The sequence below is a fragment of the Rhopalosiphum padi genome, chromosome 2, assembly GCF_020882245.1.
Source record: "Rhopalosiphum padi isolate XX-2018 chromosome 2, ASM2088224v1, whole genome shotgun sequence".
In the NCBI taxonomy this organism is placed as follows: domain Eukaryota; kingdom Metazoa; phylum Arthropoda; class Insecta; order Hemiptera; family Aphididae; genus Rhopalosiphum; species Rhopalosiphum padi.
The window spans coordinates 56425182-56438195 of NC_083598.1; the positions used below are offsets into that span (position 1 = coordinate 56425182).

Below are 13014 nucleotides of genomic sequence, written 5' to 3' on the forward strand. Positions count from 1 at the left end.
TGACCTTAATTTTCCATATATAGAACGTTTGTTTTCCTTTTTTTTTTTTCCTTTTCCGTGTCGTAATAACACAATGAGAACGCACATTATTAATACCTGTTGGTCAACACACATAGAGAATTTTACTATATATATAACATATATTATCTACTGCAGACACACACCACATACACCAGCGTGCGTGCGTATAATATTATTATTAATAATACAATGAACGAGTGCGCGTATAAAGGGCGCTCAGCAGAGACGTATATGCAAATGTCATCGGCACTTTATATATATATATAATATATAAGGATAATCAATATATAGAAAACCGATTTACGGTAGAGCAGCAATAGTGTAGTGTAGATAATTATAATGAGCGAAAAAAACAATGACGAAAACACAATCCTTATTGTCGGCTTGTGTACCTTTATACCTTTAATACTTTAAGGAGGCGACGATTAGAATCTCATTGATCTTTACTCTTGTTATTGTTTTAGATCGTATTATATGAATTGGTAGTTGTGAAGAGTCTGATGGCAAAGCAGCAATGATGTCGATCAATTTGGTTTGGCTGTGTTCTTCCCTACTGGTGTTGTTGGGTTACAAATGGACCGACGCTACAGACCTATGTAAGTACAAGTGAAAAAATAACATTATTACGTGATAATATGTAAAATAAACAATTAATTTTGAGTTTCTTAACGATGGCGGTTAATATATATATTATATATGTATTTATAGTTGATATTTGATTATAATCATAAAATTCCACATACAATTTAAAATTAATAAACTAAAAAAAAAACAATTATTCTTAATATAATATATTTATAATTTTAATAAAAAGTAATGATTAATAATATTGTTATATCTATTTAATACTGAATAAATATATCTTTGGTATATTGGATATATGATATTATAATGTACCTATTATAAATACTTTATTTCGAACCACAGCGTGTATTCTTGTCTGTCTGCATGATGGCGTTATATTAAAAGAATCTTGTTAACGTACACGCTGATGAAATGCGTGCTATGCGAGAATGAACATTCACTGGCGACATTTTAATGTCACATTAAAAAGGCGAAAAAAAATCAATGAATATATTTAAACGACTGAAATGCAAAATTATTTTCCTCTTCAATAAACATTTTATTAGCGATTGTTATATCTGAGTGATTCGATCAGCACGAGGAGGTATGGAAAACGCAATCCATTAGTTAATAACTTTTCGGGTAGGGGTTATAATATATATATTAACATTGCAATATATTAATGGCTGCAGCTATACGTCATATAATAATTGCAACTTACACTTAACCGTGCTCCATAAATGTAAAAATAAAAGTAAAATATTTCACCTTACCAAATGCACTTTACTTTATTTTGCCATGACATATTTTTTTTTTATATAATCGTGTTATGTGTATATCAAATGTATTTAATTAAAATTCCAGCTTTTGTAATATCAGGTACATAAAAAAATATTACGTGTTTATTTAATTTCTATAAAATAATTTTAACTATTGCAATAATAATTTATACTAAATTAACTGATACTGCTTGTTTCGAAAACTTAACGGATTTATCGCAGTTGTATAGATAAAATATAGTCGAATTAAATTTATTAATTAATGTTAAATAGGATACATTTATATACAAATTATATTATAAAACTGAAAATGTAAAAATATTCAAAATTAAAAAAATAAATTAGTTAGGACACAAAATAAAGATGAAATGTTTGGGTATAGCTTATATATGTGTGTAGCATGTGATAAGTATGGCAAATATTGCCGCAATAAAACAAATACATTTTTTTTCCTAGGTATATTTATAATTTAAGATATAGCTAAAAACGAGTTTAATCAAAATAATGTTTTAGATGTAAATCAGGTGTTCTCGATAAATTTAAGATTTTTATAATTTGTTAAAAATACTTGCACAACATAATTAAAAAAAAAAAAATGGAACCATGGTCTGAATTATTAATACAATATTTGCATTTATATTAACATTTAATATTACTTTAAAATTACTCTAGATTGTAGATATTAAAACACACAACTTGCCAGAAAAATCGATCCCATATAACATGATACAAATGTCTTCATAGAACTTATCATCTCAATAAATATATAACGTCTGAATAATGCGTTTCTGATACTGCGAAATAAAGATATTAAGCATACTACTTATTCAGCATATTTTCTATTTTAAACACAAAATACGAGATAAAAAAAAAACCATATCAAACCTGGTATCAAATGATTTAATGGCTCAAATTTGAAACCGAATTGACAACAAGAAGCGATTGAAATGAATAATAATACGTCACGTTTTTGTCACGCATATTTATTTTATAATAATTAATCGTATTATTTTGTTCATAAGCGTATAACTCGCCCATTTCATATTGGCACTCAGTAGCCGTTATGATTTTAAAAAAAAAATAGTGTCTAAAAAGTAAAAACTATATTATATCGATTAATTTAAATAAAATCTCATAATCCTACTCTTTTTATTAGTCTACGGGATTATGATACTTATTCAATATAATTTATTTTTCAAAACAGTTAAAAAAAAAAAAAAAATTCGTACCTAATGCCAAGATGAACTGAACGGGTTATGATATGTATTTAATATGTATGACATGCGTATCGTTTTTCCAAAAACCTTGTTAGGTATCATGCAACAAATAGACATTTTATAAATACTATGTTGTATACTATTATTATATATTATACTGTATTTAGTATCGTGTGTCTAGTTTTTAGTTATTATCAATCGTAGTAGTAATAATTATAATATTCAAATCTGTGATATTATGTTACGAGACACCATTCTTCGGCTTTCATCGACGTTCTAGTCTCCTGGGGATGGTGCTGCGGTAGCTGGGGTGGCCTGCGCTTACTGTGTTCGGTCTACACGCAAAGGGATTCCAATTAAAAGTTGCGGCAGGTGAGCAGCGCCGAGCGAGACGCGGGAAACTCTGCTAGCTACGACGGCGGCAAAAACTATTTTATGTATACACCGACTACACCGTTTGTGTTTTTGCATGTGTGTGTTTGTGTATGCATACGTCAGATAATTAATCGGAGGGGGCGCAGCTGTTCTAATTATACGAGTGCACCGTTTATACCTCCACCCACGGTGTGTTCCGGTCGTGTGCGCAGACGAATGGTGGCGGTGGTCCGATTAATTTTTCAACGTCATGCGCACGCCACGCTAAATTTTCGGAAATTCTCCCTGCAAATTTATTTATCATATATCAATAGAGCTATATATATGCATAGAGAGAGAGGGGAGAGATTATATGTGATGTACACGCGCCTTAGGCAAACGTTTCCATTTCCGCGGTTCCGCTGACCTGCAGGCTCGTGCATATAGTATTAATATTTATACATTTTAATCTCGAGAGTCGAGACTAATAATCGGAGCCATATCATGCGTTGGTCGTGAGTCGTGAAAAAAATGTCGACGCATTTTTTACGTACGTATGCAAGTTTTCCGATTCATGTCAGTGCGTAATAATTGTTACGCACGATTTCTACCCTGTACAGTGTACATGTGTATTATACGTGACGGTAATGTCTGTTGTGGCGTTGGCGGGTGGGTCGTACATTGAAAAGAGCAAACATGCCACTGCAGCCAACCACAAACGTCGAAAATTGCCGATCAGCAATAATTATTAGTGTACGTGCGATATCCCCTTGCGAAGGGTAAGCACCTATATATAATATAATATACATACACGTATATTCTGTACAATGTCTTATGCGCAAAGTACTACGTTTTATACTACATATAGCTATGAGTTGTATGTTGTACACTTATTTTTATTTGCACGGTTTCCACGAATGGTATAATAAACTTCACAAGTAATCAATTAGTAAATTGTTCGTTTAGTCGATTATAAAATATCGGAGGTTGGAAAAAATGTATATTTTTTTATCTTTATGTATGTATTGATTATTTATAGTTCCTGAATTTCGAGTAATGGTGAATCAATGTTCGAGCGCATCAGAAAAATAACAGAATGCTTTATACGGGCAGTTTTTTAAGGAAATAACTAGTTATAGTTCTAAATATTCACTATTTGAATTTTGAGTTACACACGTCATAGTCGTGTTATAGTAGTATCATAATATGTACGACTAATAAAATAATGAATCATACGAAAATGTGTACCGAGTTGCCTATTCATAACGCCGTGTAAACACGATGATTTTATTAAATTATGACTACCAAACCGGAACTTTTGACTTACACACGTGAATTATACTAACTTTATCTGTAGTCTATTGGACGTGTTTTTTATGATTTCAAATTAATCAGATGTTATTATGAATAGCTTGTTTAAAAACGGTTCGCGCGCGTCGTCGCGATTATATAATTTAACGGCTATATTTTAGTATTGTATTAATCAAATTAATTTGTGTGGTATATTTAGGCTGGTTGAAATGTTATATAAATGCTAATTTTACATGCAATATATTTCAATATTTGTATAAACTATTGCAAAATAAAATAAAATAAAACATACTCATTTATATATGACTTAAAAAATATTTAGCAAATAGATTATTTGTCATAAAAATATACCAAATAAGTATACAATCAACTATACATTGATTTGTATATTTAGTACATATAGCCAGTAGAATAGATATATTTCTATTATAATATTTTAGAGGTGTTTAGTACAGTTAACCGAGTTCAGCCGACTTCCGTGAAGTCTCACGTGTTCTTTTGGAATAATAATAAAAAAATGTGTGATATTATTTACGTTTTTTTTTTCATTTTTATTCCTATTCGTTTTAGAAAAGAATCCATACAATATAACCGTCGCAGCTGCACGCCCGCTTTATATTATTATCACTGACGAGCGCGTACTAATTTATTTAATATGTTGTATTATTTCTGTTTACCAGCGACATAGTATACGCGAAAGCGTCATCCTGTACTATCCTTATTTCATAATAATATAATAAAAAATTCAATATGCGCACATAGTGTATTATATAATACACATATCGCACTGGCGCAAAGTCACGCCGCTCCCTTTCAGGTGAAGGGTTACGCCCGTGGCCGGCCGGAATTCAATCTTTTTACGGGTGACGTGCGTGCGCGTATATATGCACGTGTGCCCACAGTACATAATATATACCGCAGCCGCAACCCTATCGCAAAACAAACATTTGCGAACAATGGATAAACTAACCGGAACACAACGCTGCCGGTCATTGATAAGCCTTTCCCCGGCGCAATATTTTACGCATTCCACTGCCGTTGGTTTTATCATCCGGAGCGCGCACCATGTTATCGGCGTAGGCGGCTCATTCCCGCACGCGGGCGCGACATATAACCCATATCATTCGAAAATATGGCATACGTATATATTATTTATTATGAAATTAAAAAAAAAAAACCGGGGATGTTGTTCTGTTGACTTTTAACCGTCGAACGTACTTCATCGTTGAGTGGGCCACTGTAATAGATGTGTAAATTGTTATTTAACGATAAATTATTGTACATATAGAAACGGTTTTGAGCGGAGACGGTCTGTCAGAGCTTTTATTTATAGGAAAATGTAATTCTCATTTATGTTGCTATTAGTAATTTATTTTTATAGACTCTGTACTTATAATGTCAAACTCGTGAAATGATAAAAGTTTTGAACAGGTAGAAACCTTTAAACTACAATAATATATAACCCTATATATTTTGATTTTCGACAGAAGTCGATTGGTTGCGATAAAAACTGTAGAATCATCGTGTTCCGTATATACGTTGACCAGGAGCGAAAACAATTCGATCGATTTACGTGAGCGACCCTTCGAACAAAGTGTAATTATTTTCGATGCTACGACAACGCGCTGTCTACCGCGTGCGCGTTCGATTTCCGCAGAAAACTTTCAACTCGGCCGCCTAAAAAAAGTTTGCGTTGAAGCATCTGTTTTTACATATTTTTATTATAATAATGATATTGCGTTCACAACACCGCGAGAATTCAAATACCATTTCTTGGGTAGATGTATAACTATTATATAAAAAATATTGTCAATTTATTTATTTTGTTATTATTATTATTATTAAATTGCTTTCTACACTGTTGTAGTATTATGATGCGGTGAAACTATTTCTCATCAAAAAATAAAAAAAATATTTAAATCAGTTTCGTATCCGATAATCAACAAATTTATGTAACATTATTATACTTTATTGGGAGAAGACTTTCTATAGTTAAAACTATACTTGAAACTTTTTCTTTGCTATATTATTATATATTACTCGTATATTCGTATATTAATATAATATGTAGTTTGAATTATAGCTCATATAAATTGTATTTTATACCTTTACTACACTTATACTAATTTTGAGTTGATCATACACACTCTATAGGTAGTAAATATAATTACATATAGCTACAAACTATAAATATTATGAATTATACATACGCACATCGTCCGTTAACGAACTTTCAACGTGGGCGTCCACATTTAAGTATAATTTATAAATTGATGTTAAAAATATTTAAATACGGAATTGTCATTGCTATGCAAAATTTAATATAGAGTAGGTATTAAATAAATTGAAATAGCGTAGTCCCCATTATTCTAAATATATTATATTTGATTTTCAAACGTCAAAATATTGCATTGAATTAATAATATAATTAGTTTATTTTCTACAAATGTACATTGATATAATTTAACAATGGTGTTGTTATTTCGAACAAAAATTTAAAACGCATAGGTACTAACAGCTGTATAGATATAGGTATACAAAAATATTATGACCTCGAAAACATTTATAATGTTTTAATCTTTAATAACTATTTTTAAGACGTCGACATTCCGTTTTCAATTAACACAAATTTGGACCTTTGAGGTTTTTAAGAAAATAAAATTAATTAAAATTATTATTACACGTATAATTGAAAAAACTTTTCAGAAACCGCAATAACACGGAGTTTATGGTTTTCTTATTATATTTGTCTTATTCGATCAACGAATGTTGGTTACTCAGTCCAAGTGCCTTTAGGACTATGACAACAACGATGGTGATGATGACGATGATGATAACAACAACAATAATATAAACTTTAAAGCGAAAAGTTCAAAATCCAATTTCAAATTCTATATAACAGAACATTGAATCTGATTTGTAAGTTGTTAGTTGTTACTCTTCCGTCGTCGACTTTTCAATGTCCTATGACAGAATATAATATTTCATTATGAAATAACAATACACATGAGTCTGGCTATTATATATAATTTAAATATGTAACAATAAAATCTAGATAACGTTTGTTTCACCGCCGACAACGACGACACTCATCACGCTAACGCCGCACGTTATCAGACTTACATGACACTGCATCAGGGACGTATATTTATTTTTTTATTTTTCGATTTATATATTTTTTCCATCCGGTCGGTGGTGCGAACATAATGATAATATATAATATTGTTGCTGTTGTTAAAACATTTTTTATGTTTTTTTACGTCCGACACGTGACCGAATCTTATTCGCATAATATATTGTATAATATTATGGTTTATGCTATAGTGCTCGAAGACTGAACGGCTCGAGCTTGTGTATGTGTGTGATATAATTGAATGACTCGTTACGCACTCGAATATACGGCAGGGTAACTCCAGGTGGGATCCTGAATAATGCAATTTTGCACCGTCGTATAATATATAATAAAATATATTTAAAAACAATAATTGTTACATGGATCACTAACTTACGACGATTGTACATATAATATGTCCTTTTCTCCCACACTTCGCCATGATTTTATGAATATTATAATAGCATATATGCATTATCGTTAATGCGATACTTAAATCAGGTAAATCCAACGATAACGTTTCCACGGGAAATTTGTTCTTAGGTATCCGTTACAGCGGAACGAACAACGGCAAAGTGTACTCATAATAATAAAATTATAAAATAGACGGGGCGGCACTGGCGGAGATCGCATATGACATAAAATATTATATTAATATACACTGCACTCACGTCTGCGGAGTGTGCCATTCAAAGTTTTTTGTTTTGTATTTGAAAAAAATAAGAAGGCCGATAAATCGATTATCCGACACTGTCGTGTACGCCGTTACAAGCAGTTTGTGAAATGCGATGTTTAATGAAGCAAAACGCGAAAGCGTTCGGATGATGGTGTGAGGTTCATTAACACTCGAACAAAATTTTTTCTTCCCCTTAAAAAGAGTAATATCCGCAAGAATGCTGTTGTATGAAAATGATCGTGACGCGAGAGTATAGTGATGGCTGACTGGCTGAGGGAAAATTGGGGGAGAGAGGAGAAAAATAAAAATAAATAAATACGTCTCACGATTTCTAAAGGGGTGGAAAGTCGTCTTGGGGACAAAATGAAGCGGAAATTCGGTTTGGGCGTAATGACGCGTCTGCAGCGGGGTCGGTAGGAAACGGATTTGGTTGTCCGAGTGGTGAGGTGCAGTGTGGGATGCCGCCGTCTTCGTAGTCACGCATACAGGGTATAATAACATTCCGGCAGTGAGCGTATGGATCACAATAAAATCAATCGGGGACGTCCGACGCACCCTGTATACACACAACATGCGCCTGAGTTTCTTTGAGTTTATCGGAAACTAAATAACGCCGCCGGAGGGGTGACTTTTGCTCGGCCGAAGAAATCGCAAGGGTAAACAAGAGCGTTTGCTGCAGGGCACTCGCGTATATAACGGATTATTTATAACGACTCGTAAAGTCGTAAAGTCCGAATCGAATATCAGGTGAATTATACTGCCCTAGCACCATAATCTCATATACTATTTAAAATAAAACTTAAGTGTACGAGAACTTTATTTCGATAATCCCTTACCGTTCCAAAATACTACAGTACATAGATATATATTTATATTATAATAACAAGTGTGTAGAATTGCAGTTGGTGACGATTTTGATGCGATTGCAATGTTGATTTATAGTGCGTTGTTGCAGTTTGTTTAAATCATCTCAAAAAATATATTGTCTTTCAGAAAAGCAATAAGAAAAAACAACACTTTTTTAATATTTGTCTTTGTCCCGATTTTAATAATGTATAAATATTTTTCATCTTTATAAAATATATTTATCACGGTCTCGAGTACTGTCGCACACTAAACCATGTAGTATAATATTCTACGTATACGAGTATATTATTATTATAATATTTATTCGGAGACCGACGACGACGACGCGGCGGTTGATTTACGATCGACTTTACTCAGCCAGTTTATAATATAACGACGTTTTAATGACGACCATCGGAGGTGCTAAGCCCCCAAATTCTTACGTGCATTATAATATTTTATGGCATACGGTCGTACGCCATAATCATTATCATTGCGATGCCGATAGAACAATGATACAGAGCTGCGGCTATGATTGTTATTATTATATTTTGTGTACGGTGGCGTGTGTAGTACACGGGCGAGAACGACCTGCCTATGTATGTGCATGTGTGCTTGAAAAAGAGTTCTATTATATACGCGCGTGCATTATGCTATTATACGTTTTATTGTAGGTAACTACGTGCGTTCCTTTTATTGAAAAAATAAAACCTAACCTCACCAATCAGATTGAGGTGCGCGTTCATATTATAATAAAACGTATGTGTATTGTACCTATACGACTGGTGTATATACTACATAATATATCTACATCATGCCGTAATACGGCCGCACACTAACAGCCGCCGCCGCCGCCGCCGCGATAATTGTCCGTTATTAATCAGAGTATTGAATTTTACGACGCGTACATAATGCTGTTAGTGCGTGCGTATGTCGTATGATATTACGACTCCCGCCGTCGCCCCCGTCACAACCGCGGTTAGCGCGACGCGTAGGCACATATACCACGATATTGTTTTGTGTAGTTAGACGTACGCAGACCTTTGACCACTATATTTTTCACTTCGTTTGCAAAGATGTAGATACCTCTGTGAACGCGTAATTAACAATATTATATTATAATACAATATATTTATTCGATATAGAGTCTGTGCGTCTGTATATTGAGTGTGTATTTTGTATAGGACTCGACGACGGGTCAAATCCTTGAAATTGCAGTCATAATATTATATATATGTATGTCATACAACTGCATTTGAAGAACCACTACTGGTGCATGTATATGTGCCGCGGTCTACTTCGGCGGGTGCAGCGGTCATTGCATCGCGCACGCGGTTTTATATATATTATATTATATTGTTCGTGTCGACCCGGCTGATTAACGCGTATTATGCAAAACTAGGTGTATATACATATTATAACAAACCTCGTTAATTGAGAAACCCGACTGAAAGTTATAATTCCACAGTTTTGTTTTCCAAAGTTAATTCGACAATTTTGCAGCTACCTACCTATATATTTATAGAATACTATATTGTATATATTCATTTCCCGTACGTTACACGCTTAAACTAATAGATTTAAATTTCGAAAATTTTATATCTAAATTGCATACCTTTGTATAGGTTGTTTGCATGCTTTAAATTTACGTGTACGAGTATATAGTATATACGAATACGATATTATATTATACTGTTACACCAGTAAAGCTTAACACAGTACCAGTGAAAATGAAATAGAAAGATTTTTTTTTTACTTTTTATCCTTATTTTCTTTGAATTCGATATACAATACAAGATTTTTATTAAACCTTATGCAATTCGTATCTATATTATGGGGGGCGGGGCTATATACATAAAAGTCTATTTTATTTGCCATGCAAATATGCAGTTGGCTTTTTTTAAATTTTATTTTGCGTTTTCTAATTTATTTACAATTTCTACTATGTCTATGCACTGCAATTAATACATGTAATCTTATACTAAGTTTAACATGCGAAAAGCGTAAAAAAAGGAGAAGGGGTCCACTGCCACTGTTGAGCCGCCTGAGCATAAATTATTGTGTTGTGATTACGTGGTTTTTTCGTTTTGATTGTTAATGTTGAATAAGGCTTAGACTTCTATGGACCTGAGTTTTGGCCACCACGTATGGACGATTTAGGAACCATCTTGGATTGAGACATTGTTTTCTTAAAGCACTATTTGGAGAAGTTAATTTACATTATTAGTGATGTCGTTGACTTTCCATAATAGTATATGGTTTAGGATGTTAATATTATTTAACGTGGTTGACTTATTTATGTAATCGCGTTTGGCTAAATAAATTGTATGGTAGCATAATACCATTAACACGGTAAATTAATTTCAAGGTAATTAATTTTATTTTTATTCGCACTTAATCTGCACTGAATATGTTCCATTCTTTATTTTTCTTAATTAAACAAATACTACCGTGTTGCAGCTGACGTTTACATTATTCAGTTGTTACTTGTTGTGTATATGTCTACAAAATATTAATTTTTTTTATGTAAAATGCGGTTACTTGCTGCACCTGTATTATTATTAATATATAAAACGCAAAAAGTAATGCGTATTTACGTAAAAATGAAAATCATATTTTTTCTCTTCTTTTGTAATCTCGTTTATAACGGACGGCGCATAAAACTTTGTTAATCGATAAACGGCGTTCTTATAATATGCATTCTCGTTGGCCAAGTTTTTGAACATAAATATTAAATAAAATAAAAATGTACTGTATATTATAATAATATTATATTTGGCAACTTTTATAGAAAAAAAAACCAATACAATCGATTGTTTTTCAATAGAGGTCCAATGTAGTTGCTGATATATCTGGGCGAGTTTTTTCCCACATAATAACGCATATACATAGTATATATTATAATGGTTTGTGAAATTATCGTAATAAATTCCCATTGTCAGACGGCGGTAGCGCGGCGGCAGTATCTGTAGTCTTATTTATTTACATATTTATTTTACGATCACTATATTATATTGTATTTAAATCCCTCGAGTATGATCGCGACTATAATATATATTTGTATATCGGTCTCCATCGTTTTCGTTTAATGGTTATTATGTTATGCCATTATAATCATATTTATAAGGATGATTTCTAAAAACCGAGGGCGATGTCCAGTCCGTCGTCATAATCACCATCGCCATCGGCCATCCGAATTTCCAAATCATAATGCGAAGGACTGGACTCATTATAAGTTTTCAATGAACCCGAAACTATTGAATGGACCACCCTTGCTGCCACCGCATCGACTTACAACCACGTTTGCTAAATCATTTCGTGTTTCTGCAGAGTCGTCTATAAATTCGACGCTCATGATTTCTATTGTATCCCGATAAAAAAATTATTATTGTAAAGACTGTATATTGTTATCGAATCATTACGTTATGTGTTGTACAGTTTTCACTTTTTAAGGCCAAAAATAAATGACAACACTGAACACAATAAGTGTCTTTTATAGTGCATCAGTTAGAAACGGCAGAAACCCATCTATATAAAAAAAATTCAGATGTTTATATATATATATATCAAAACTTGATTGAAGTAACAATCAAACCCTTATTTTAGCAAATTGAATAGTAGAAGTAAAATTCGCGCTTACTTATAAGAACAAAATAGTGCAGTTAGAGTGTAGAGTTCAGAATTGACCAATATTATTATCTATTATATCCAATTTATCCTATTCTATATATCATTTATTTTTTATAGCTATGTACATTTTTGAAAATAATTATTACTAATTTGAAATTTTATATAAATTTTTATGACCTTGTCAGAAAAACTTTATAATAATAATAATAATAATAAAAGAATTGAAAAATCGGCTGTTCTACTTTATTTAAATTAAACGTAAGTTGTGTTATATTTAACGGTGACGGTGGATACAATTTATTTTGTTATTGCTATTTCAATATAGAATGCATATGTAAATATAATAATAATAATAATAAACCGAATAACATATTAAGCTCTTTACACCGAACAGACAATATTATTATTTGTGCGCTACTATTGCGTGTCTGCTGTACCCGGAATCAATTTATATTCATTTATTCTAGAAAAATCTTTGTGTTTATAGTAAAAATAATAGTATTG

At 32.2% G+C, this 13014-nt stretch overlaps 1 protein-coding gene across 3 annotated transcripts in view; it reads left to right on the forward strand.

Annotated features, from left to right (window-relative positions):
- The window catches only part of LOC132919154 (discoidin domain-containing receptor tyrosine kinase B-like), a 132537-nt gene that overhangs the window by 76467 nt on the left and 43056 nt on the right, over positions 1 to 13014 (forward strand). For all 3 annotated transcript variants that reach the window (XM_060980498.1, XM_060980501.1, XM_060980499.1), the window contains one exon: positions 486 to 617. In XM_060980498.1, coding sequence (XP_060836481.1) covers positions 536 to 617 — 82 coding nt within the window. In that variant the 5' untranslated portion in view covers positions 486 to 535. The remainder of the gene's footprint in view (positions 1 to 485; positions 618 to 13014) is intronic.